The 26,671-nt window shown below is 41.2% G+C and overlaps 1 protein-coding gene across 1 annotated transcript in view; it reads right to left on the bottom strand.

Annotated features, from left to right (window-relative positions):
* Positions 1 to 864: 864 nt before the first annotated feature.
* The window catches only part of DCUN1D4 (defective in cullin neddylation 1 domain containing 4), a 73,621-nt gene continuing 47,814 nt past the window's right edge, over positions 865 to 26,671 (bottom strand). Inside the window, 4 exon segments of the mRNA XM_068975066.1 lie at positions 865 to 4,172; positions 4,284 to 4,386; positions 6,459 to 6,563; positions 20,145 to 20,253. Coding sequence (XP_068831167.1) covers positions 4,117 to 4,172; positions 4,284 to 4,386; positions 6,459 to 6,563; positions 20,145 to 20,253 — 373 coding nt within the window. The 3' untranslated portion in view covers positions 865 to 4,116.

Here is a 26,671-nt window from a genome sequence, read left to right as displayed (position 1 = left end):
CATAATTTCTCAGCAAGTACACTTCTATACATGGGATGATTTTATTTTTTGTTAAGGCAATTGAAAATAAATGTTAGGAACCAACTGGGGGTGGGGGGTTGGGGGCGGGGAACCCAAAGTATTGTCTGTTGAATGTGCCAGAAGTAGTGAACATGCCTTATTCTGGAATACCTCCTGCACCACAAGCTTAGCTTAGGTACACAGGGCCAGAAAGCTTGATGTATTGTTTGCTCACGTGATAGGTTTCTTTTTTCTTTCCTTTCTAGCTATAACAAAGTTCCAAGGGCAATTCTTTTCTAAAGAAATCACAAAAGCTTCTCTCTAAGCTTCTGCCTAAAAGTTATTCTTCCCACCAGAATTTGGGAAGAACATTCAAATGAGTCATTTCAGTATGACATAACCACATCACAGCATCATGGGAACTAGGTCCTACCTTTCTATAGGTTCAAACAAATGAAGAAAGTTCAGAAGAAGATGTTTCCCACCTCACTTTTGTAGCCTTGGGGCTGACTGGATGATACATGAAATACTTTAAAACTACCTTGTGTGCTGTGCTTAGTTGTTCAGTCGTGTCTGACCCTTTGCGACCCCATGGGCTGCAGCCTGCCAGGCTCCTCTGGGGATTCTCCAGGCAATAATACTGAAGTGGGTTGCCATGCCCTTCTCCAGGGGATCTTCCCAAGCCAGGGAGAGAACCCAGGTCTCCTGCACTGCAGGCGGATTCTTTACTGTCTGAGCCACCCAGGGAAGTTTAAAACTACCTTAAGGGGTTTTTAAAGAGAAAGCCACGAAAAGAGAAAAATAAACAGATCAGTTCTGAAACCAAACACAAATAACTTTTTTATTTATGGGGTATCGTTTTACATCAATTCCATTAAAACCTAAAACCAGTTTGCTGTACTCAAGTTAGGTGGCATAACAATATTTCAGTTAAGCTGGGAGTCACAGACTTGCACACGTTTATGAAGGTGATGCAAATACTGACGACACGAAGCATTCACAGTTACAGGTTAGCTGTAGTTCACTGACAGTAACCCCCGAGAGAAATGACTTCATGAAAAGAAGCAACCCACATTTTGGTCTCATTTACAGACACCCAACAATTTAGTTGGTCAATGGATTCTATACATTTATTATACAACATATGAAAGAATAAAAGATAAGGCTTACAGAGGTATTTTAGCAGTTGTAAGAGTAAAAACCAAGGGCACAAACTAACTTTTAAAGCTTTCTGTATAAACTTCAAAAGCACTGTTAAGATGGAGACTGAGAGGCAACAGAAGTCTGTTCTTAATCCAGATCCTAGAAGTCTGTCTAGTCAGCTTTATAAAAACTTAGTTCAGAGGTCATGCTTCAAATAAGCTGCACGTAACGTTATAGAGGGTGATTATGGCAAATAAAATAATGCAATTTCTGACCTACCGCAACAGTAAACATCTAAAAGTTGGATTCCATTATCACAGAGTATTGCAACATGGAGGCCAAAACACGACAGAAAGAGAGAAAGGGTGGAGATGTAGGTGATAAAGAAAAACCAGAAAAAGGCACCCTCATTTACTTAGCATTTGCCCATAAATAAGTGCTTGGTGACTGCTCAACTTATGTAACTTAGGGAGATTTTTATGAAAAAATATCTTATTACTTCTGGCTCTTCTTCCCCTTAAAAATAACTGCATAAAATCACAGAAACCAAGGGCAAGCACGCTGCAGTCACATTTATTTTTCAAGGGAATTCAGAGATTATTTGGCCTTTTCTAAATAGGCAAGATCATCCTTTTGGAATACTTACTTCCATGTTACACATCATGAAATAATTTTTGCTTGGCTTTTCCAAAACCCCTGTCATCAAAATGTTCACTGTGTGTTAAAATGTAACATTTTCCCTGTAGCCACCCTCTTATTTTGGGATTAACTGTGCTTACTGTTAAAAAATTTTCCAGTTTCTTACAGTACTTTTGAAAATAATTTCATTGATGATTTCTATTTGCTTTAAACAAAACTAGAGTTGATCGAATTTAAGAACTGCTGCCTTTAAAGTGTGATTTGTTAACTTCATGGGATCCTTCTGAAAACGAATCAAGTGCTTTACAGGCTGGAACCTGCCTATAGTCAATCGCCAACGGAGTTAACAGGCACCCGTCGGAATGGAAGCCCTTTCAACACGCTGGTCTCAGGAGCTGTGCTTGCTGTCAACGTCTTCTGTTCTTTTCAGGGATGAATTTGTGCAAACTGGTGTGAATGTGTAAAGTAGAAGGGGAGTCTACAGCTTCTAAACAAGGAATGATTAAGTATGCTTAATCACTACAGAGTTTTTCAAACTTCTGGTTTATTTCACAGCAAACCAAACCTTTCTATTTGGTAGAAAAAGGAAGTGAATTTCATTCTACCGGATCATGATTTTGTATATGCACACACACTGTATATACATACAAAATTCCTGTCTTTGGTGGTTCAGTTAGGGAAAAACAAAATATGAAAATCTGAACACTGTTTGCAAAGAAACTATGAAATCGTGGTCAAACAGTAGCATTGTCTGTGTGCTTTACTCATATAATGCCATTTGAAGGTTCACATTTGACCCAAAAGGTTTTGGGGCCAGGTTTTGAAATAATCTGAACCTCTTCCAACTGTCACATGTTCAGTCATGGATTCTGCTCACAACTATGCATTTACTTGCTCAAATGCACCAGTAGCTTTTACTTGGTTCTAAGTCATTAGACTGTCTAATGACGGTCTAAGTCATTAGAGTACTGTGTTCTCACAAAACTTTAGGGACTAAATTAAGTCATTCAATAGCACCAGAGAGTTGAGGGAGAAGCATGTTTTTTATACATTTCCTTGAGAAGGGCTAAGACAAGAAAAGAAAAAAACAAAAACATAAAATACAAACCTAAAAATACCGTCCCGTTTACTCATGTTTCCTTACCCACATAAATAATGGCTATCACCTCTCTGTACATATTACTCAGGTAATGACGAGCGGCCCCTCCAGGAAAGGTCCTACCGTGTAATAGAGTTTTTAGCTCAATGCTGGTGGTGTCGTGTCCACTGCCTGCAATGGACATTCTGCCAGGAAAAGCCTAGCATGAAAGAAACAAAAAAAGGAAAACAAAACAAAACACCTCTCACTTATAGTATAGTTCTTCCCCCCACCCACCCCCGCAAAACTAGAAAATCAGACACCATGAAAGCTTAACTAAAAATTCAAGCCACAACTAAAAGTGCTCTGCAGTTATACATTGCCAGCAAACCATTAGGTTTTCATGGAGGCGGCAAAATAAATTTTACTTAGAATGGCATAGAAAGCATCAGCAGACCAAACACTGACTAGAAGAATGCAAAAGGGGCGGGGGGAAGCACTAAAAAAGTGTACAAGGGTTTAAAACCAATGGGAAAAAAGGTGCAATTGTAATTTGTTCATCTGTACCTATATTCAAACTATGACAGCTTTAACATTAGAAAATCAAAACCTATATACTGCATGGTGGAAATGATTTGTGGCATGGTATGGGTCTATATGTTCAATTATTCTAACTTTCATCATTTCAAAATGCTAATATTTAAGTAAACCAAATTAGATTTGGCATAGCGCCTCTGAAAAGTTACGACTCCCACCTCCTTCCAAAGTTGGCCTCTTAAATAATAAGGTTAATTCTGGCAACATTTGCATATGGTAATAGCTGTTCTGTCTTGTGTTCTGAAATGCTACATTTTGAGACCAAAGAAAAGTGTAATTGGGTCCTTTGAAAAAAGGGACTAGAAATATGCCACAAAAATTATTTTACAATACATTTTTGCAGAAATAATCTCTAGGTGAAGCTTTGTCTTTTTATACACATATACAAAATTTAAACAGCAATATACACATAATCACAGTGAGGACGTTGGCAAATTCACCAATCTGTAGTGTAAATACAAACTGCAAAGCAGCCTTCCAAGAGAACAATGCTACACAGCAAGCAGAGCTGGCCCATTCAATAGCAAACACCAACACGTCCCTGCCAAAGGGAGACAGTGCAAGAAAAGCAGCATGCGCTTGGATACAAACAGCAATTTATGGCTAATGGTTGACATAACTGTGGTAACAGTGACTCTCTCGCTGCTATGCATAAAGTCCTAGGACATCTGTTTGTCTTTATACCACTCCACAAACTCGTCCAACAAAACTGGCCCTGAAGAGAGAGAGAAGAGAGGGAGGGAACAACACAGCTATGAGACTTCTCAGAGGCTGAGGAGCAAATGCGCGCGAGACGGGGGGAAAACGACACCCGCCCAGTACTTACACGCTCCGTCTTCATCATAGTTGCTGAGGTCAAGGTTAATTGTTCTGCTAAACTCTAGCACATTGCACCACTGGTCTTTATTAATAACTTTATATTTTGATTGCTGGTGGAGGAAAAATAATATGAATTACTAACACAACAAATCAGACAGTTTCAACTGCTGTGACAATCAACTTGATAACAGCTCACGAAGGTCCATTTGAGGGGTGTTAGGCACCATGCTAGGAGAAGGGTGAGAGATGGTGAGAAGGGAACTTTGGATGACAATTTTAATTACAAAAATATTATGGGGGCTCAACATAAAACAACAGATGCATCAAAGAAACACATCTTTACATCGCTAGAAGTGAAACTGCTAGACGGCAAAAGCCCTTTCATGTAAAAGAGAGATAATATCCATTTCACGGAGATGTGGTAAGGCTTAAGGCAGATAATTGCTATAATTTATGAAAAGCACTTTATTGAGTGTGTGGCACACAGTAAGTGCTAAATAAAGAGCTGCTCCCATTAACAGGCCCTGACATGAACATCATGCTTCCTGTCAAGCTGTCAGCTAACGGCACATGCCGCTGTGGGTTTACTCAACGAGACCTTGCTAAGAGCTGCAAGCAGTCTCAGGACTAGGTGGTCCAGCCACTGAAGAGTTATTGTTCTAATAATTAAAAACTTGAGTCTGATCATAAAAGGACTAAGAACAGCCATGAAATAGTTTTTCTCTTCCTCCCAGACAGGAAAAAGGACACATGCATATTTCAAAATACAGTATTCCTGTATAAAAATCTAAAAATAAAACCCAGTCTGATAATTCTTAAATCTTTGCCACTAAAACCGGGAACACTGGAAAACAAGTACATAAAAAGCAAAGAGAGTTGAGCCAATGGTTTGGAGGATGCAAACACAAGAAAAGCTCAAATGAAAGGATTACTGGGTCCTTTTAAAAGAAAAATGCTAACTGGTGTGAGAGAGAGAACAAAGCACAGACTATAAGTGTAACTTTCTAAGCAACTAAAAGCAAAACCCAGTCACTGAAACAGTTGATGGTGCTCCTGGAACTGTGTGAAGTCAAATCTGCTGCAGTCTTTTAGCTATAGAAGGACCTTCACACCCAGCCTTAAATTCTTCCCAGCCTCCTGAGATCAGAGCCCATTGCTACTCACTTTCCAAATAAAGCTGACATTTTTGAGGATTGTCAGAGAAACTGGAAGAGATCACTGGTATACATGGGCTGTCATGTAAACAAGTGCTTCTTATATTAAAAACTTGTTTTCATACCTTTCTTCAGGAATCCCAGTTAATAATGTTAAAAGCAAATTTCAATAACAGTTCTCCAAGGAGCCTGTCAGTTAGAAGTTTTTCTGGACCATTACACCAACAAGTTGTAAGGAAAATTATTTCAAGAGTGAAGCTGGAGTCAGGGTAAAGTCCAGGAATTTCTCCAAGATCCAACACCCTCTTTCTTTCAAGCAAAAAGCAATTTTTAAAGGGGTTTGGGGACTGGAGGGCAAGAAGGAGGCTATATATGACAACCCAACTAACTCAGACTTTCAGCTCAAGTTCTTCCAGGTCTTAACAGTATTATTACATTGGCATCAGAGCCAGTTCCTTATAACCAGCAGCTCAGAATTTCTCTCATTAATACTTGGAGCAAACAAACGATAACAATGGAGGGAAGTGCTGGGTTCTTTCAAACACAAACGTGAAGAAAATTTAAACTGCAGGAGATACCAAATGAAGGAATTGGCCACTGAGACTGAAGCTGCTTGGAGATGAGAGTGGGTAAAGACTTGTTACAGACTGAACTTAGTGAGAGAGTGGATGGCTGTTCTCTAACCTTCACTTCATCAAAGTGGAGCTTTAAAGCCACAAAATAAGGTAAAGCTTGTCCCACTCTCGTTATAAAAAGCAGGAAATCTAAACACAAACAAAAGGGGGAAGAGAGAGGAAAGGCCAGAGCTGCGCTGTCTGGAGCATTTGCAGGGGGGCCGGGGGCGTGTGCAGTGCGCACATGGGGACGCTCGGGACTCGGGAATGTGCTCAGTGGCAGCAAGTATGTCGCCGCAGTTCCTACAGGCAGAGAAGTATGACAAACAGAAAAGTACAAAAAAGGATCAAGTAAAGCACACTTGGTAGTTCTAAGCAAGCAAACATACATTCCATAAAATAACAATTTAGTACCTCTAGGAACTGGTGAAAAACTGGAAAAAGGGGCCAGATTTTTCCTAGTAACAGTCCCAACATGCACTTGGCAGTGTTTATGTCTAGGCTTCGCTGGTCCTTTTCCTGTTTAACAAACAAAAACAAGGATGAGCCAAGTGCCCCCAAATAATCTGTTTCAACAATCCAAATTCCTATTTCACTTCAGTGAGGAATCAGTAAACAGCTCCTGTATCATACACCATAAAAACCCTGAATCAAGACTAGGGTAGGGGGGAGGGGAGGTGGTCAGACATAATGGAAAGATTAAACAGTTTTGTACTATAGAGTTTTACTGTGAGAAAGATTCATATCAATTGAATGATTACCCTAATCTATGATTATTTCATGGGATATGATTGTTACCCGTGATTATTTCTTGGGATAAATAAAAATCCATAACTCAGTCACTAGCTGTTTGACATTTATGATTATTATCGACATCATAATTACTGATCCCCAAAACCTTTAACTTAACTAAATAGCTTAAAGGTTTCAAATTTCATGCTTAGGAATCAGGTTTCCTTGAAAAACAATCTTTCTTCCACCAATTTTATTTCACTGGTAAATGTTTTTTTTGTACCTAAAAATGATGGGAGTTCAGTGGAGCTCATAATGAACACTGGGGCACTGGAGAATCTTCCATCCCCCACCCTGGGGGAAAGCAGTATATCCACCTGTCTACCAGCCACAGTGCTTCTTACCTTCGATCTGCTGCACGCGACATCTCCTAGCAGAACACCCCTAACTAACAGCCAAGTGAAAGACGACATTGCATGAGGAATCCAGAAAAGACATTTACATAAACCTGAATGTGGGCAGATTAAGCTCCTTCTACGGATATTTACAATTAAGAATGCTAATTTCTCACTGATCTTTCTTACAAGATTCCATTTGGGAACTAAAAAGTGGGCAGTTTCTATGTAAAAGGACAGAGGACCTGGGACCCTGAGTGGTAACCTTAGACATCAAATGCTAGCTAGCCTCGTCATGGTATCTTAGTTTCAAAGAAAGTTTGCAAAAGTATCTTTCTACAAAGGGAGAAAGTGCCTGACTGTTTCATGTGGAGTGGAATCTCAATGTTCACCAGATTAAGGGAGGACGCATGACCCCGTGCCAGCCACATATGCAGCCACACATACCTCCTGATAAAACTGTTACCTCGAGGATTCTAACAGTGAAGTGCTCTTGAGTACAAGGAGAATGTCTGGCCCTGACACTGATTTTAAAGTAAAGGACTTAAACAATACAGCAAACGTAAGCGCCTCACTCAATAGCCAAGAATGGAGATGTGCGACGGGTCTGCCTTTTGGCCCCAGTTGTGCGGCACGACGGCCATGCAACCACAGGCCGGGTCAGATGGCTCTGTCACCCGGCCCTGTCCTGGCCACACAGCTGAAGTCTGAGGCGGGCTCCACAGTTCAGGGCAAGGAGGGGCCTGCCCTCCACAGCCTGTCCTGCCCTCCCCTGGCCACGTGCATGGCCCTGCTCAGGGGTGCAGGGCTCACTCCGAGGAGAGGACGACAGTGGGACGGGCGCCCTGTGGGGGCCCCGCTTCTGCCCCCGAGCCTCATGGGGTGTTGCACTGCATGGCTCGTGCTTCCGCAATGCACTGTGCAAGGAAACAGCAGACTTCCTCTTGTCCTGTCACGTGGGTGCAGCAGCAGCAGCATTCCCCGCTATGGAGCACCCTCCACAGTCCCATGGAAGAAACCCAGGGACCTGCTGGAAACGCATGCGGCACCACGGGACCGGGCACCAGTTGAACAACAGCTCAGGCAACGCTGGGCTGAGGGCATGGACGCTCTGGAAATGCTCTCCCTCTGAGGAGCCTGTAGTCACTCACTAGACCTAAAGTCACCAGTCTTGCCCTGATACACACTGTGCCTTCTTCCAACACCATCCACGTCCCCATCACAATGGACATACACTAAGGTGACAGAAAAGAAGATACAGAGGACCTGGACAGACTCTTGGAAACAGTGCAACCATCTGACAAACTGGTGATCATGAAGGATTTCAATGCATGTGTTTGGCAGTGATGCCAAAACATGGAGGGAAGGCATCAGACTCACAGGGCCGGAAAGCTGAACAGCACTCACTCACTCCTGCTCTGCCAGGGTGCCAGCCAGCAGCTCGCAATCACTAACACCATCTTCTGCCTAGCAAACAAGAGAGAGATATTATGGAGGCACTCGCAATCTGAACAGTGGCATCTCGCTGATCACCAATGTTGCCTGTGGGGGGATGTGAGGCTGCGTGCAAATGACTATGACTGCAAACACTGCAGATTCCTGGGGACGGCACAACTGAGAGATCCCAGAGCAAACATCCACGAAACAGCAAAATGGAGACACGCCCGGGGGTTCTCTGACAGTGATCCTAATGGCATTCTCAAAGGTGTTCCCAACTAAGTGAACTGAATCTCCCAGGATGCTATGAAGCAGCCATCAACACTGAGTGTTTTTTTTTTTTTTAAGTCACCTTAACAAATCCAAGGAATACAGCTAAAAACATCTAGAAGCCCTTCGAAGGAAATTCAAATAGTACGCTGTCAACACTGACCCTGTGACTCTGCTTGTGGAGCATCAGGGTGCAATAGGCAGACTTCGGCATCTCAAGGTCAGAATCTAAGCAGCAAGTACCTTGAGACAGACTGTCCAGTGTCAACCAGCACCCCCAAAGGCCCATCAAGGCTAAGGGGAAAGCAGCAGAACCGCTCTCCCTGCCACCTCTTGACCCACAATGTGCAGGTATGGATTTCATGAAGTTTCATTTTTCTAAGACAACAAAACAAACAACTTTCATTGTATCTATCAAATACTAATAGGAACCAAGCAGGTTCCACACACACACACCAAAGATCTATTAACCCCCTATAATACACCACTAGATTCTGCTTTGTGGTCTTCCTTAAACACACATTTTTAAAAGCAGTTACAGATGTTATTTGCAGCTGTAAAACCAAAGGATCCTACTCAGAATATTCTAAAAAGCTATGTTTCGTATATGGAACGAGAATGCACTCCTCAAGCTAAAGACTACTAACCACTAATGTAGTGAATAATGAAGTTTTATCAAGTTCTGATTTGACGTTCAACTTTGAAAACAAATAGTGTTTTTGTTTATGTAAGACTGTTCAAATACAGGTCTTCTGTAAGATGTGAAAGTTAAGCTTTTTTGTTTTTTTTCTTAAATGGCACAAGTGACACAAACTAAAATAAAATAATTAGTCAATTGTAAATATGTAAATATAAATATTACAAAAATGATTCTCCAAACATCTAGGTATTCAGATACGCTATGTCACAAATCTCTGTCAGATGACCAATTTCCAATCTTCCCAAAGTTTTAATAGCTTAAAAACTTGCATTTGAAAAAGGGGAATGCATAATTACTAAAATTATAAAGAAAAATATCTTTAACGTTAAAAAAGACATCCATAAGATTTCGAGAGAGGCTAGAATATATAAGAAACAATATATAAGTGCCCATGATCACAAACATATTAAATGGTGACAACCAAGAAATTGGTGACAATTTACGTGAAATCAAAAGACTGTCACTGAAGATCTGTAATACAATTCACAGAATTTTTATTTGAAACCATGGGGATTACAAAACATAAAGAGACAAAGCAGTCTTCCTTATCACAATTCAACAAACATAGGCAAAAACAGAGTGCTAAAGAACTTGAATCAATGTGGTTGTCTACAAAGCTGAAAACACAGCAAATCAGTTTTTTGAATGGGAGTTTTTTCTTTTTTTAATTACACATTAGAAACAAGCAAAAGGTCTTAAAACTCATGAGTGCCCTCTCACTGGAAAGAGTAAAACTAAAACAAGATGCTTAGAGAATTCACCCAGCATAGTTCTCAAAACACAACGTTTGCAAGGCAATTACTTAATTAAGCTCAACTACTGACACTTCCTTTAAAACATAAAGAGAAACCAAAAAGATCTTTCAACTGGCACAGCTTTTCCACAGTCATTTTATTTGGTATAGCTTCTATTACTGTACTCTTGGAAGACAAGATATTATTTGAAACCTGAGGTTTGTGTGTGTTAGTCGCTTTGGTTCAGTTCAGTTCAGTCGCTCAGTCGTATCTGACTCTTTGCAACCCCATGAATTGCAGCACGCCAGGCCTCCCTGTCCATCACCAACTCCCAGAGTTCACTCAAACTCATGCCCATCGAGTCAGTGATGCCATCCAGCCATCTCATCCTCTGTCGTCCCCTTCTCCTCTTGCCCCCAATCCCTCAGAGCATCAGAGTCTTTTCCAATGAGTCAACTCTCTGCATGAGGTGGCCAAAGTACTGGAGTTTCAGCTTTAGTATCATTCCTTCCAAAGAACACTCAGGACTGATCTCCTTTAGAATGGACTGGTTGGATCTCCTTGCAGTCCAAGGGACTATCAAGAGTCTTCTCCAACACCACAGTTCAAAAGCATCAATTCTTTGGCACTCAGCTTTCTTTACAGCCCAACTCTCGCATCCATACATGACCACTGGAAAAACCATAGCCTTGATTAGATGGACATTTGTTGGCAAAGTAATGTCTTTCCTTTTTAATATGCTATCTAGGTTGGTCATAACTTTACTTCCAAGGAGTAAGCATCTTTTAATTCCATGGCTGCAATCAACATCTCCAGTGATTTTGGAGCCGCCCAAAATAAAGTCTGACCCTGTTTCCACTGTTTCCCCATCTATTTGCCATGAAGTGATGGGACCAGATGCCATGAATTTAGTTTCCTGAATGTTGAGCTTTAAGCCAACTTTTTCACTCTCCTCTTTCACTTTCATCAAGAGGCTCTTTAGTTCCTCTTCACTTTCTGCCATAAGGGTGGTGTCATCTGCGTATCTGAGGTTATTGATATTTCTCCCGGCAATCTTGATTCCAGCTTGTGCTTCTTCCAGCCCAGCGTTCCTCATGATGTACTCTGCATATAAGTTAAATAAGCACGGTGACAACATACAGCCTTGACGTACTCCTTATCCTATTCGGAACCAGTCTGTTGTTCCTTGTCCAGTTCTAACTGTTGCTTCCTGACCTGCATACAGATTTCTCAAGAGGCAGGTTAGGTGGTCTGGTATTCCCATCTCTTTCAGAATTTTCCACAGTTTATTGTGATCCACATAGTCAAAGGCTTTGGCATAGTCAATAAAGCAGAAATAGATGTTTTTCTGGAACTTTCTTGCTTTTTCCATGATCCATTGGATGTTGGCAATTTGATCTCTGGTTCCTCTGCCTTTTCTAAAACCAGCTTGAACATCTGGAAGTTCACATATTGCTGAAGCCTGGCTTGGAGAATTTTGAGCATTACTTTACTAGCGTGTGAGATGAGTGCAATTGTGCGGTAGTTTGAGCATTCATTGGCATTGCCTTTCTTTGGGATTGGAATAAAAACTGACCTTTTCTCGTCCTGTGGCCACTGCTGAGTTTTCCAAATTTGCTGGCATATTGAGTGCAGCACTATCATAGCATTATCTTTCAGCATTTGAAATAGCTCAACTGGAATTCCATCACCTCCACTAGCTTTGTTCGTAGTGATGCTTCCTAAAGGCCACTTGACTTCACATTCCAGGATGTCTGGCTCTAGGTGAGTGATCACACCATCGTGATTATCTTGGTTGTAAAAATCTTTTTTGTACAGTTCTTCTGTGTATTCTTACCACCTCTTAATATCTTCTGCTTTTGTTAGTCGCTTAGTCGTGTCCAACTCTGTGACCCCATGGACTGTAGTCTGCCAGGGTCCTCTGTCCATGGAATTCTCCAGGCAAGAATACCGGAGTGGGTTGCCATTTCTTTCTCCAGGGGATCTTCCCGACCCAGGGATTGAACCCATGTCTCCTGTGTTGCAGGCAGATTCTTTACTGTCTGAGCCACTAGGGGGTTACAAGCACCTAAGTAATGTCAATGAAGAAAAATTCAACCACTATTTCTAATTTTATGGCTAACTTTTATTGAGAACTGAACCAGCAACTATTTTAAGTGCCTTATACTCAATATTAAAATAATAAGAGAGGCTATTATTATATGCCTATTACGAGAGGCATTATTATAATCCCCAATTTATCAATAAGGAAACTGAGGCACAAGAGTTAAATGACTGTCGATAAGAGCTGGGTCTTGAACCAAGAGTCTGATTCCAAACCTGAGCATTTCATCTTGTACCCATTTGCCTCCTTCTCAGCTCTTCAGAGTTCAATTTACTTTACAAACAACTGCTGAGCAAATTCAGGCAATAACCAAAGGGTAACCTTAAAGGTAAAGCCAACAAGATGTTCACAGTAACGAACCTGGGATTAAATGACCATATTTTCTTCTACTTCTGTCCTCACCCATGTCCGCCTTCTGTTTTCCTCATAATTTACAATAAAAGCATAAGAAGTAGCGAGGAGTGTGTGTCCGTGTATGTCTGGTGTGTTGCGGGTTGTGTGGAGAGGGAAATCAGACAAACACATTGGTTAAGAAATAAGAACTGACTCAAGTTAGAAGAGGAAATGAATCAAATGGTCACAGCAGATCTCAGGTTAAAGTTGGACAGAGTTCTCTGGTAACAGGGTGTTGAACATAAGACCCAACAAAATCTTCCTCAGCAAATTCTATGAGTAACATCCACAACCATTCCACTAAATGGAAGTGACTTAGACATTAGCTCTAACATGTGACCTCTTAGCACCTTCCTGAAACACCTCAAAAACTAAATAAAACCACAGGCAGTTGGAAAAGTTGGGTGCATCACAGGACAGGCTGCGAGGACTAATTTCTAACAACAGATTAACCATCGCAAGATCACCTCTCAAGAAGGCGGGATTCCCACTAGTACCTTCTGCCTCCACAAAACCCTGTGATACAACTTCTTAAAGCTTCACTGCAAGGGCTGAAAAGCCAGGACTCGCCCCTAAAGAAATCTCCCATCCTTCTCTTGCTCACTGCCCTTCTTCTCTCTCACCCCGCCAAAACCCTCCTTCTACCCATCCAGAAGCCTCTCTGCCTCAGTCACTCAGAAAGGCTCCACTCAGCTCCCATCTCTCCACCGAGCCCAGAAACTTCGCTCAGTCCTCCCTGTCATTCTCGCCTTCCTGCACCTGGGCTGTGGGATGCGCTGCTGGAAGACCTCCTTCAGTGAGTCATCAATTCATGGTGTCAACTCTCAGCCAGGCTAAGATGCTGTTGTTCTCAGCGCCTCACTCAGCCCAACATTCACCCTTCTCAGAACCCCAAGAGGCAACTCCCTCTATGGCTTTCAGCACAGTACCTTGTCTTTGTCCCAGAGGATACAGAAAAAGCAAATTTAACTGATATATAAGAAGTAGCATCAGAGCAACCAAAAACATCACCCTCTTTAGTCTTTTATCTCATTTCTTTGTCCCATCTTATTCTCACTAGGTCCTTCTAAAGGAATCAAGACAAAAATGACTGTTTTACTTATAGGAATCCATACAACATGTGTTTATATAATAAAATTTATATTAGGGGAAAAAACACTAAGCATAAAAATATTCAAGGTAAAATTCCACTTGCAGAAGAAATGGCCATTTCAGCCCAGGTCTCTATCCCCCCACCTTCCTGGAACAAGATACCACAGGACGGTGGCAGTTTGAGTCAGGAAGGTGGTGTGACTTGGGGACAGAGCTCAGGCCCTCATGCTGTCCCCCTCCCCTCTGGCCCTCAGTCTCACCATCTGCACAGTGACAAGACTGAACCCAGGTCCTCCATAGTTTCTTTCAACTCTAAAGTGTCATGATTCTCTGACATCTGTAAGACTATATGTAAGCTCAAGTCAAAGTAAACTTAGGAGAAAAATAATATAACTTTACAATCAAGTGTTATTTTTAATTGGTTACAAGGTTCTAAGGTGAGGGGGAAAACAAGCATATCCTTAGGACTATAATTTTGGTGGAGAGATGTTAAAAATGGGCATTTTATCTTTTCCTGGTATTGTACTATAGTTTCTTCCCAGGTATATTAAAAGGTGAAGTCAAAGTGTAAGTTGCTCAGTTGTGTCTGACTCTTTGTGACCCCATGGATTATAGCCCACCAGGCTCCTTTGTCCATGGGGATTCTCCAAGCAAGAATACTGGAGTGGGTTGCCATAGCCTCCCCACCAGGGGATCTTCCCAACCCAAGGATTGAACCAGGGTCTCCTGCATTGCAGGCAGAGCCACCAGGGAAGCCCCAAGAATACTGGAGTGGGTTAAAGGGTAATTCAGAAAATTTAGCAAATGCTATTGTGTGGCCTTTGAGAAAAAGAAATGAGCCCCCCAGTGACACCAGCATACTGTGTGGAGGTGGTTTCCAGGCTACAGCAAGAGAAGGGGGAACCCAAACCCAGCCCAGTGGGACCCCAACTCACTAAGCTGGAAAAGACAGTTTGTGGATTTCGAGGAGGCATATAATTTGTGGGACAAAATACCAGCAAGGCAGAACTGCACAGAGAGACCTGGGGACCCACACTGTCCCCCAGTTGCTGGCTGAGGACTTGTCTGTGCACATGTGAGAGGAAACCGCCTGAGTCTAGGGAAAGAAACATTGCAGAAGAACTTGCAGAAATTCTCAGAGCTCACACATGGCTGGGAACAGCCTGAATTCCCACCAGGCACAGTCGAAAATTCTCAAAATACACAGGGCCTTGGGTGGAATCCTCAGGAGGGTGTTGTCTTCCTGGTAGGGCTACATCATCCCTAGACTGAGGCTGCTCTGGACCAGTCCTTTCAGAGGAACAACATGATTCCAAGTAACTTAAATACACACCAGGAAAAAAATTTTAATCCAACATTAGTTAAAGGAATACAACAAACTCAAGCAAACAACAACAAAAAACAATCAGCATCCAATTAAAAAACAGAAAAAAAAAAAAACCTATCAGGAATGCAAAGAAGCAGTAAAATATGACCCATAGCTAAGATAAAAATTTTAACCAGAGAAAGAGATAAAGGCATGATGGATATGACAAAACCACAACACAATGCTGTTAAAACACCTGTCATAAACACATCTGAGAAGTCTGAGATGGTATAAGAAAATATTATCATGATGAGAGCAATGGATATAAAAAGTCACAAACAGAATTTCTAGAGATGAAAAATAACAGCATCTGAAATGAAAATATACCAGCTGCGGTGAGCAGAAGAAAAGATTAGTATTAGAAGATACAGTAATAAATATTACCCAAAGGGAAACAAAAAGAGAAAACAAAAACAAAAAAAACCATAACACAGCATCAGCAGCTTCTGTGACAGGATCCAGCATCTAACACAAGTATAACTGTAGTCCCCCAAGGAAGAGAGAAGGAGAATAGGAGAGCTATCTGAAGAAATAACAGCTGAGAAATTTCCCAATTTAATACAAACTGTTTAAGTTCAAAGGCCTAAAAACTCAACAAATCCTAATCAGAGTAAACATAAGGAAATTATGTTGAGGCACACCATAGTCAACTTGCTGAAAATCAGTGAAAAGAGAATAAAAGCAACCAGAGAGAACAAAAGAAGACACTATGTTCAAAGGAATTATGAATGACATCAGACTTATCATCAGAAACTGCACAAGACAGAAGACAATGAGAGCTAGCATTAAAGCACTAAAAAAAAAAAAACCAGTCAATCTAGAAATCTTTTATCCAGATAAGTACCTTCTAAATTGAAGGCAAAATAAAAGCTCAGAAACTCATCACCAAAAAATCTGTACTATGAGCAATGCTGAAGGAATTCTTTAGGCAGAAGATAAATGATACCAGATAGGAATCTGGATCCACACAAAGGGAAGGAAGCACAGACAAGTGGTATATATCTGGGTAAATATAAAAGACATTTTTCCCTGGTGGTCCAGCGGCTAAGACTCTGTGCTCCTCAATGTAGGAGCCCGGGTCCAACCCCTGGTCAGGGAACTAGATCCCATATGCTACAGCTAAAAGCCCATATGCTGCAACTAAAGATGCTGCATGCTGCAACTAACACCCAGTGCAGTCAAATAAATAAATTTTTTTAAAGTTGCTTTAAAAAAAAAATTTTTTTTTGCTTATTTAAAGCAAAAACTATATCAATATATGCTATGAACTGAATGTTTGTGTTCCCCCCTTCCAAGTGATGGTAATAAGAGGTAGGGCCCACATGACTGTGGAGGAACTCCCCTAAAACAAAGACTGCAGGGAGCTCCCTCCTCCCTTCCACCATGTGAGGTTACAGCAGAGACACACCTACCCTGCTAGCACTATGAGCTTGGACTTTGCAGCCTCCTAAACTGTGAGAAATAAATTTCTGTTATTTATAAGCTTCTGAGTCTCTGGGACTTTGGTAAGCAGCCTGAAGAGACTAAAGCAATATATCGTGAGATGTGCACACATGTGTAAGTAAAATGTGTGACACAGCAGCCACAGAACAGAAGGGCAAAATGAAAGTGTACTGTTAAAAAGGCTCTAACGTTATACGCGAAGTGGTATAATTAGTGGAAGATAGACTGAGAATTTAAAGATGTGTGTTGTAAAGCCTGATTAATCACAAAAAATAACACAGAGATACAGATAATAAGACAATGGTGGAATGGAATGATAAAAATGGAGTCTAAAAAAATCCAAAAGGAGTCATGAAAAGAGGAAAAAAGAAATAAACATAGATGGAACAAAAAGGGAAACGAACAGCAATACAGGAGGTGTAAACTTAACCATATCAATAAACACATTAAATGCAAATGGTTTAAGCATCTCAGGACATATACTGGCAGCCCCAACTATGCCTATGCTACCTAAAAGAAACCCACTTTAAATATAAAGACACAAATAGGTTTATAGAGGATGAAAAAAGACATATCACATAGACTTCACTTAAAAGCAGAAATGGCTATATTTCTATCAGACAAAGTAGACTTCAGAACAAAGAATATTATCAGAGATAAAGAGAAACATTTCATAATGCTAAAAGGTCAATTCTTCAAGAGGACAGAACAATACTACATGTATCTAAATCTAGTCTGAAGCCTTGAAATACGGTGAAACAAGAAAAGACACAAACAACAGAAGTAATTACAGTCAGAGTCCAATATTCGTCTCTCACCAAATAATAGAACAGTAGGCAGAAATCAATGAGGATACAGAAGACCTGACCAATCCTACCAACCAACTTGACCTAATTGACATTTATACAACATTCTACTGAACAGCAACAGAATAGTCATTCTTTGCAGGCACACATAAAATATTCATCACAGCAGACCCATTTGGTCACATTTCGGACCATAAATCAAACCTCCATACCTGTTAGTGGACTGAGACTACACAAAGCATGTTCTCTGACCATGGCAGAATTAATGATAGATTATTTGGAAAAATCCTAGTAGTTGGCAAATAACACAACACACTTCTACATAATCAATGGGTCCCAAAACAATCACAAGGGAAACAGGAAAATATTTTGAACTGAATGCAAATGAATATTTAACACCTCAAAACTTGTGGGATACAGCTAAATAAAACAAATTCAGTAACAGATTCATCTTAGGGCATATTTTAGCTGAACTGAATCTATTTGGTAATGATGTGGCTGTTATTCAGCATTACATAATGGGGCTTTACATAATGGGGCTTTACATAATGGGGCTTAATTCACTGATATTTATTGATACTCTCCTTAAAAGGCAAAGATTTTTGCAGGCTGCTACCAGAGATAGGAAGAAAGAAAACACGCAGCCCTTAAACTGTCAGAAAAAATGCAGGCCTGAACCCAAACTCCCAGGCCAAGCTAGCGGGACACAAGGGCCATGTAAGCGATGATCCTAAGTGATGGTGGAGCCAGGCAGCTTGGCCCAGAAGCTGGTGATGGAGCGAGCAGCAGGGATACAGACAAGGCTCAGATAGCGCTTGGCACGGCACAAGGCAGGGGCAAGCGGCAGGTTCAGCAAACAGCTAGTTCACGGTCAGCAGAGCACAGGCATCTTGCGGAAGGGGAAGCCTGGATGGGACTGGACTGCAACGGCCTGGGGGAACCCGGAGATGGGACCTGGAGCCAGAACCCGAGTGTGGTCCTGGACCTACTGCTGCGCAACCAGGGGCCCCCAGTTCACCCTACTCCTTGGTGAAGGAGAACAAAACCATCCCATTCATCACTCAGCTGCTAGGGAAGCAACTGTGACGTCCACATGGTGACTGAAGCACTATATTCACATGGAGGCGGTGGTGCTCATGGCTGAAGGTGGACAAGTGGCCCAAGGCTGCGGGAAGACGGACCAAGCCCTGCTGGTGTGAGTGCCTGGTGAGAAGGGAGAGGGCGTGGACAAGAGGCCACGGGGGCAGTGCCGGCAATGAGCACAGCCTCAACCCCCAGGATGTAGCAGAGGCACAAGAGAGAGGCAACGGAAGGAGCCTCTGTGCCCGACTGAGAAGGGACAGACAGCCGGGTTGGAGGAAAACTGGACCCAGTTCTAAAGCAGCAGATACGTGGGGAAATTTCACTTCCAAACAAGGAAGTTAGAAAATACAGCTGTTCTGGTGAAAAGGCAAGATGCTTCTAAACAAAACTTCACCCATATGATAGGACACCGCTGACTCAGGGAGGAAAAAAATCTTGAGAAGGAAAACACTTAATCCTGGCAACTATGCATCTACTCTAAAAGCATCTGATCAACAACTTCTAGATAAAATTATACAAATGCGATTGAGTGAAACACTGCATCTGAGTTTGACCGCATCACTTCTAACATCTATACATTTTCATGCGTGTCCTAATTTTATCTGAGGCTGCAAAAATTCACACGTGAGGACACCACACTGAACTTACTGCTGTGCTGTAGGTGCACCAGATCCCGACAGCAAATAAATTTTTGGCTAAACTAACAGAGCCAAAGCGAAGAAAAAGTGAAAAGATCCACATGGTGGTAAGAAAAAAAAAGCACTGTTAACTGAGTTCTCTCCTTAAAAAAAAGAAATCATTAAAAAAAAAATCATCAGTCAAGAAAGCCTAATCACCTGAACCCACCAAGCACACAAACAGAACAGAAAATTACCATCCTGCAATAGCACATAATCGGTATGTACGGGCCATGGACAGTGAATGAACACAATGCCAACTGGTGCCTCAGGATTTACTCACTACCTGTGGTGACCAGGCTGAAAAATACAGCTTTGTTTCACTCTAGTAGAACCACCGTCCCAAACTTGGCCTGGTTCACTGTGTGACAAACAAGATGATCATTTTTCAAAATGATGACTAGAAACTACATTTGAATCCTGTCCATTGAAATTAGCTTACATTTGCAATTCAAATGATTTTCAGGTTTGATCCAGCACCCCAAGTGAAACCGGCTTCGACCTGACTACCTTATTCCAGGAAACTCAATGGGTGAAGGTTTGCTGTTTCGTGAGAAGGAAAAGCTTTTCCAAGCTTACCTAAGAGCTGTTTAGAACAATGTCTATGATATACCCATTTACAATTACTTCTAAGCCAATCACATGGCTATTAAAGGCCTGTCACTAGAGCTTTTTGTTGACATACTACATTCTTGCCCAGACTCAGCTCGGGTAGAAAGTCTATGTGTAGAGAGAAATTCTAACTAGCATCCTGGGAGTAGCTTACTCAACTTCCTTGCTGTAGCATGTAAAACAAACCTCAAAAGGCAGTGAAAGGGGGGAGGGGGGAGAGAGAGAGAAACATCTGGATAGGATCCAGAGGACTCACCCGTGCAAAGTCAAATGCATATCTGTAAATAAGTTTAAAGTTTGTAGAATCATTTAATAATGATCTTAAGTAATCCAAAGTATTTCTGAGTTTTTCTGTTGTATCACATCTAGAAAAACAGAATAAAGGCAAATTATAACCTGAGTTTTTTCTGACGTGGGGCAGTAATATAAAACACAATCCCAAAAGACAATAAAAACGCTGGAGTTGGAACACGTCCACGATGAGCTTTTTTTCCTATGCTTTTCAAGAAATTTCGAATGTACAGAAAAGCTGAAGGTCCTGTAAGTAAGCACCCACGTGCCCATTCCCTGGGTCCACCATGAACACTGTCCCATCTGTGCTCTCACATACAAGCACTTTTTTCTGTGCCTTTTCAAAGTAAGTTGCCAACATAATGCCACTTTACTCCTAAATGCCTCAATGCCATCACCACTCTTAATATCCCAGAAATGTTAACTTTCTTAGCTAACATATGACTCACGTGCAGATGTCCCAATTTTCCCCCAGCTCCTATCTGCCATCAGAGATCCAATCAAGGCTTATGCACTGCTCCCAGGTGTCTATCTCCTTAGTCTCTAGAAGGTATCCTGCCTTTTTTCTGTCTTTCTTGACAATCTCATTTTTGAAGGGACCAGATAGTTGTTCTGCAGAATCTCAGTTTGTCAGATAATCTCCCTATATTACACTTAGATTAAGCACTCATGGTAAGAACACTCCACGCTATGTGCCTCTCCTCCCACGAGGACAGTCCGTTCCATTACTGGTAATACTAAGATGACTCATTTGGTGAAGGTAGTACCCGCCCATCTCCACTTAAAGGTACTCTTGGCCCCTCTAAATGGTGTGTAACCTCGAGGATGATACCTTGAGACTGACAATCCTGTCCCTCAACAACCTATCACCAGGTGGGTTCAGCATCTGCTATGATCCCTGCCTAAATCAGTTTTACATTTGAGGATGCAAAATGGTGATTTTTCTAATTCTATCATGCTTTTACACTTACAGGCCGGAACTTTTCTATAAAGTTCTACTCACCACCTTTCTTAGTTTTGGACTAAAGGACTTTTGCCTTTTACTCAGGGTTATAATCTGTTACTGTCCTCATTCTTTATGGTGCACAATTGACCCTCCAGTGTCGTTCTGACACGTCCCCACCATCAGTCTCTGAGCGCATCCTCGCTTTCTGACACAAGATATTCTAGTTCACCTTGTACTACTCTCTCTACCCTAGACTTGAAATCAGTTATTTCTCCAGGAAGCCCTGGTGATGACAACCTGTTTTCACAGGTGACAGACTTTATTTTCCTCATTCAGTCACTCTGTTGTGTTCGACTCTTTGCAACCCCATGGACTGCAGCACGCCAGGCTTCCCTATCCTTCACCACCTCCCGGAGCTTGCTCAAACTCGTGTCCATTGAGTCAGTGATGCCATCCAACCACCTCGGCCTGTCATCCCCTTCTCCTCCTGCCTTCAATCCTTCCTAGTATCAGGGTCTTTTTCTTAAGTAGCATCACAGTCTTTTTCCTAAGTAGACTATTTGGCTATTTTTTACAAGCTAACTTTCTGTTCCTAATACTAGCCTTTAAAATTGAGAACCAAGAGTCATCATTTTCACTGGCAATATTAAAGATTTTCTATGCTGGATGTGTTTCTTTGTGTTTCCCTATAGAGCTTTTACCTCCTACCAAGTACAGATAATACATATTACAAGTATTAACAATGCAATGATTTTACATACTTTATTAAACCAAAATATAGTTCATTATAGAACACACTGATTTATTTTCAGCACTAAAATTGTGAAATTTCTGCAATTTTTTGTAGCCATCTACAAAAAGCGTCCCATGATCTACTGAGATGATAAAATATCTAAAAGTCGAAAGTTACAGTAAATGTTTCACTTCTGAGTTTACAAGAATTTAGAATATCCTTGACTTCTTTGAAAACTAAAAAAAGATTAAAATTAGGCTAACTTTAGAAGTCAGAAAAGGCTTCTTTAAGGAACTGACTTGTAGGGTGGGAGCCGAAAGATAAATGGAAAATAGACGTTTTTGGAGAGGAGGGCCTTCTAGATTAAAGGAACAGTATGCATAAAGCTCTAGCAGCATGCCAAACCTGAAGACTAAAAGAGAGTCATGTGACTAGACTGGGTAGAGTAAAAGGGAACATGGTCCAAAAAAAAAAGCTGAAAGAGAAGTAGGGCCAGACCATCAACTTTTTGTGGTCCACAGTGGGTTTGCTTGTTTGGGGTTTTTTTTTTTGAATACCTAGAAACAACAGAAGCTACCTCCTATCATGAGGGTTACCATGATCAGGCTTCCATCTTGAAAAGCCTACTCCGAATCTCTGTGGAACAAGGTTAGGAATGGGGGGAAGGGGTGGAGACACGGAGTGATAGCCTAGTTAGACAGTTAGTGCCAGAACCCATAGGGTTCATGGAGGCTAGAAGGATGCATGAGAAGGCAGTACGTGGGAACCTGCGAAGCAGGAGTAGGAGCAGAGCTTACTGTGTATTGGGCTCTCTGCTCTACGTTTTGATTTTCTTACCACAGATACATGAGTGATATTTTATAAGTAGTAATATGGGGGAGGAGTAAAGAGAAAGGAAACAGCTAACCCCAAAACACCTAAGGCTGGAATTCCCCTCTTCATTTGGAAAAAAGGTTAAGGACCAAAACCACAGGACAGTGGCCAGATTTGGGCCAGTTGGTTTAGTTTAGCTCTGCCCAATGAAAGGAAGAAGAGTAGCTGCTTGTTTCAGCAGATTCTGGAGCAGGAACCACTGCATAGCTGAAAGAATATGACGCAGCTGCAAGGTGAACGTGAAGTTCTACAGCAAGCTGGGGAGGAAGTCCAGCCAGCACTGGCAAAGATGTCCTGACACTGCAAGACGCATAGAGCTGGTCTGGAGAGTCACACGTAAAATGCCCAAAGTAAACTTTCACTTCATGTGTCTATTAAAGAGAGGTTAGAGATGATGCTGTCAATAAAGAGTTTAGTGTTAGTATTAGTCGTTTAGTCGTGTCCAACTCGTTGCGACCCCACGGACTGTAGCTCACCAGGCTCCTCTGTCCATGGGATTCTCCAGGCAAGAATACTGGAGTGGGTTGCCATTTCCTTCTCCAAATAAAGAGTTTAATCTGCTTTAAAAGGGGCCTGGTCCCATAAAGCCCGTGGACTAACCCCCACCAGGGACCCAGGCCGCTGAGTCACCCTGTCTGAACCATACGTTGCCATCTAGTGGCCAGTCAACAAGGTCATCTGCAGACAGCTCTGTTCCAACAAAGATGTGAAGCAACAGGCTTGGCCTGAGACTTCGGAAAGCTGCCACATCATTCAGCCCATTTTCCCCAGCTTTCCTGTGTACCACATACAAGAATGAGGTTGTCACAGAGTGATAGTGCCGCGCTGCTAAGGGGCATCACATGCCACAAGATAATATGCACATATTGTGGAATCACTGCTTATTTGAACGGTGCTGCTGAAACATAATCAGAAGTAACAAGAATGAGGATAATCTTCAAAGGTTGTAAACTCAAAGGTAGTTCTCTTCTATTACTCAGGGACAGCCTTCACCCTTCACTTAGTCAGCCCAGAGGTATTTTTCTAGCCCATCATCAGTTCTATGCAGTTAGCCACAAGGCTAACATACTTTTTTGGTTTTGTTTAGCTTTAATGCTCTATAAGCTTAATTCATCAGAGGTAACCTTAAACCCACATGCTGGAACAAGACAAAAAATAAAACAGTCAATTAAAACAAGAGCTGGGAATTTCCTGGCAGTCCAGTGGTTAGTACTCTGTACTTTCACTGCCCGGGGTATGGGTTCAATCCCTTGTCAGGGAACTAAGACCCCACAAGTAACATGGCAGGGCCAAAATAAAATAAGAGCTGTGCCTTCTTTAAGAACCATCGCAGGAGCCTGGAGATAAATGTTCCCTTCCCCAACAGCTGCTGTCGCTTCTTCCAAGAATCACGAAACACAGCCCTAGAGAGGCCAAGCATGCAGCTCCTCCAGACAGCGTCCAGAAGACTGATTTCTGGGTGCCCCATATTCCATCACGTCAACCTTCTTGGTTTTAGGGACACTACCAGAGACATCCAGGAAGTGGCAGATTCAGAACTCCCTGGTTCTAAAACCCCTGGGCTTCCTATTTCTAGCATGCACCCACAAAACACAGTACAGTAACTTCAAACAAAAAAAGTCTTTTTTTTAAACTTTAATTTCCACTTGAGTCCAAAAAAGTTCACTTGACAGGTTTAATAAACCCAAAATGAGAAAAAAGGGAAAAATTCCAAATAGAAGACAAAATAGATCATTCAAAAGATGGACTATTTTCCATCTTTAGAAGATATAAAAGACTGGCCTCTGAGTTTTCTTATTTATTGGGTGCAAATACCTTATAAATACAAGTAGCATAAACAGAAGTGACCTTATTACTTTTGCATGTTTTGGCTGAACATCGCTTCCAAGCTCCTGCCTCAAATGGACTTTGTCTTGTTCCTGGCTTTTGTTTCCCCAGGACCTAGAATTCCGTGCTTGGCACATCACTGCCACTCAAATATTTGCTGAACAAATGACAGATCTAGGGAGGCAGGAGGGAGAGGGGGGTGGAAATTCATAAAACTTGAAATTGCACTATTTTTGAACTACAAAGAACCTTAGAGGTTATTGTGAGTAATCATCTTCACCTCACTGATGAGGAAACTTACTCTCAAGTTTCACATCACAAAAAGAAAGAAGATTCCTCTTTTTTTTTTGCAGTGGATCAGGTTTGTTACTACACATTAAACCTTAAGGACCAAGCGGCAGCATTCTCTGGGAATCCACCTGCCACCACTTGTGTCACACAAAGTGTCAAGCAGAGTCCCAGCAAAGAGCTTGTGGAGCAGCCCCTACCCCGAGAGCATACATGCAAGGCCTCTTTCAGGAAACTGCGAAGTTCAGTTCCCAGACAACGTGATCCTCAAAACATGAGCAAGGCCTTGCACTGGGTAATATTCTTCTGTAAAGGCAAATGTAAAAACGAACCTAGAACTATATAAAAATGGGATATTATACCCTCTTAAGACAAATGAAAATGTGCCTGAAAAAATGTTGATGATACCTCCTCTAAAGCCTTGAATAAAATCTTGATTTAACCTTGCATTCATCATTACAAGGGTACTTAAAAAGGACCAGCCATCCTGTGTTCTATCCGGAAAGCAACAGAGAGAGGCAGCGAGGAAAATGATGCAAGTTAGTAGGCTTAACAACACAAGAAGATGTTTCCCAACAGGATGAACACAATCCTATGAGATCCCAGAGACGCAACCCCAAAATTCTAGAGCATGCTGAGGAAAGTGTATTTGCAAAAGGGTGATTTGGCTTTTACCTAAAATGCATGTGTCATGAGATAATAGTTGTTAGAGGAAGAATGTGACTGAAGAATCAGAAGTCCTAGGTTTTCTTCCTACCCCTAATCCCATCGCAAATCACATACCCCTTTGAAGCCTGTCTCCTAACTTGTAAAATGGGCAGGATGAAGTCTGATCTGTCAAGGTAGATGTGAGGATCAAATAAGAGAACAGTGAAAAGACCTCATAAAAGTGTACTAAAGTACAGCGAAAATAAAGTATTGTTACCAACAACAAAGGGACGATGATATTAAAAGTTGACAAATTTCTAAATTATTTAAATAAAACCATTAAGCCACTCAATTCCAATTTTAATACAAGTCTATTATTCCTACTTAAAGTAAAAAGAAAAAGCCATTCCAAGTACTTTAGATCAGTTATTCAATACTATCCTAAGAATTAGCACTTCCTCTTTTAATACCATGTGAAATGTTTCATCATTCACCTCATTTGTATCTTTCAGTGGATAAAAGAATGACAATTTACGTTTTCCTGAGTGAAACTCTTAGCAAACACACACATAAACACACACACACAGACACACATGCATGTAAGCACCAAGTGAATACATAAAACCACCGATTTTTTCCTCAACTCTGCACCAAGTAACATAAACGGAATCTTTGTTATTACTCATTTTTAATCACTAGAGTAATGAAATTTTAAATTTTCACAAAGCTAGTGTGAGAATATATTGAATAAAAGATAAATATCTTCACTTGTAAGTTATACTTCACTCAACTGTTCTCACTAACTATAAACCAGATGCTAACACTATGATTTTAAACCTATGCTCTCGAACAATGGTAGCCACTAAACATACACAGCAACTGAGCACCTGAAATGCAGCTAATGAAGACTGAGATGCATCATAAATGTAAAATATACACCAGATTTCAAAGATTCAATACGGAAAAAAAGTAAAATAGCTCAGTGATTTTTAAAATATTGATTAATGTTAGGATGATAGTATTTTGGATATTCTGGGTTAAGTAAAATACATTAAAACAAATTTTACCTGTTTCTTTTTCCTTTTTTAAATGTGGCTATTAGAAAATTTTAAATTATATATGTGGCTCACATATATGAGAAAAGGATGATCCATTTCTATTGAGCTGCTCTTGAAGA

The sequence above is a fragment of the Capricornis sumatraensis genome, chromosome 7 (genome assembly GCF_032405125.1).
Source record: "Capricornis sumatraensis isolate serow.1 chromosome 7, serow.2, whole genome shotgun sequence".
NCBI lineage: Eukaryota > Metazoa > Chordata > Mammalia > Artiodactyla > Bovidae > Capricornis > Capricornis sumatraensis.
The sequence above is the reverse complement of the archived record's forward strand: the minus strand, read 5'-3'. Positions and strand labels throughout refer to the sequence as shown.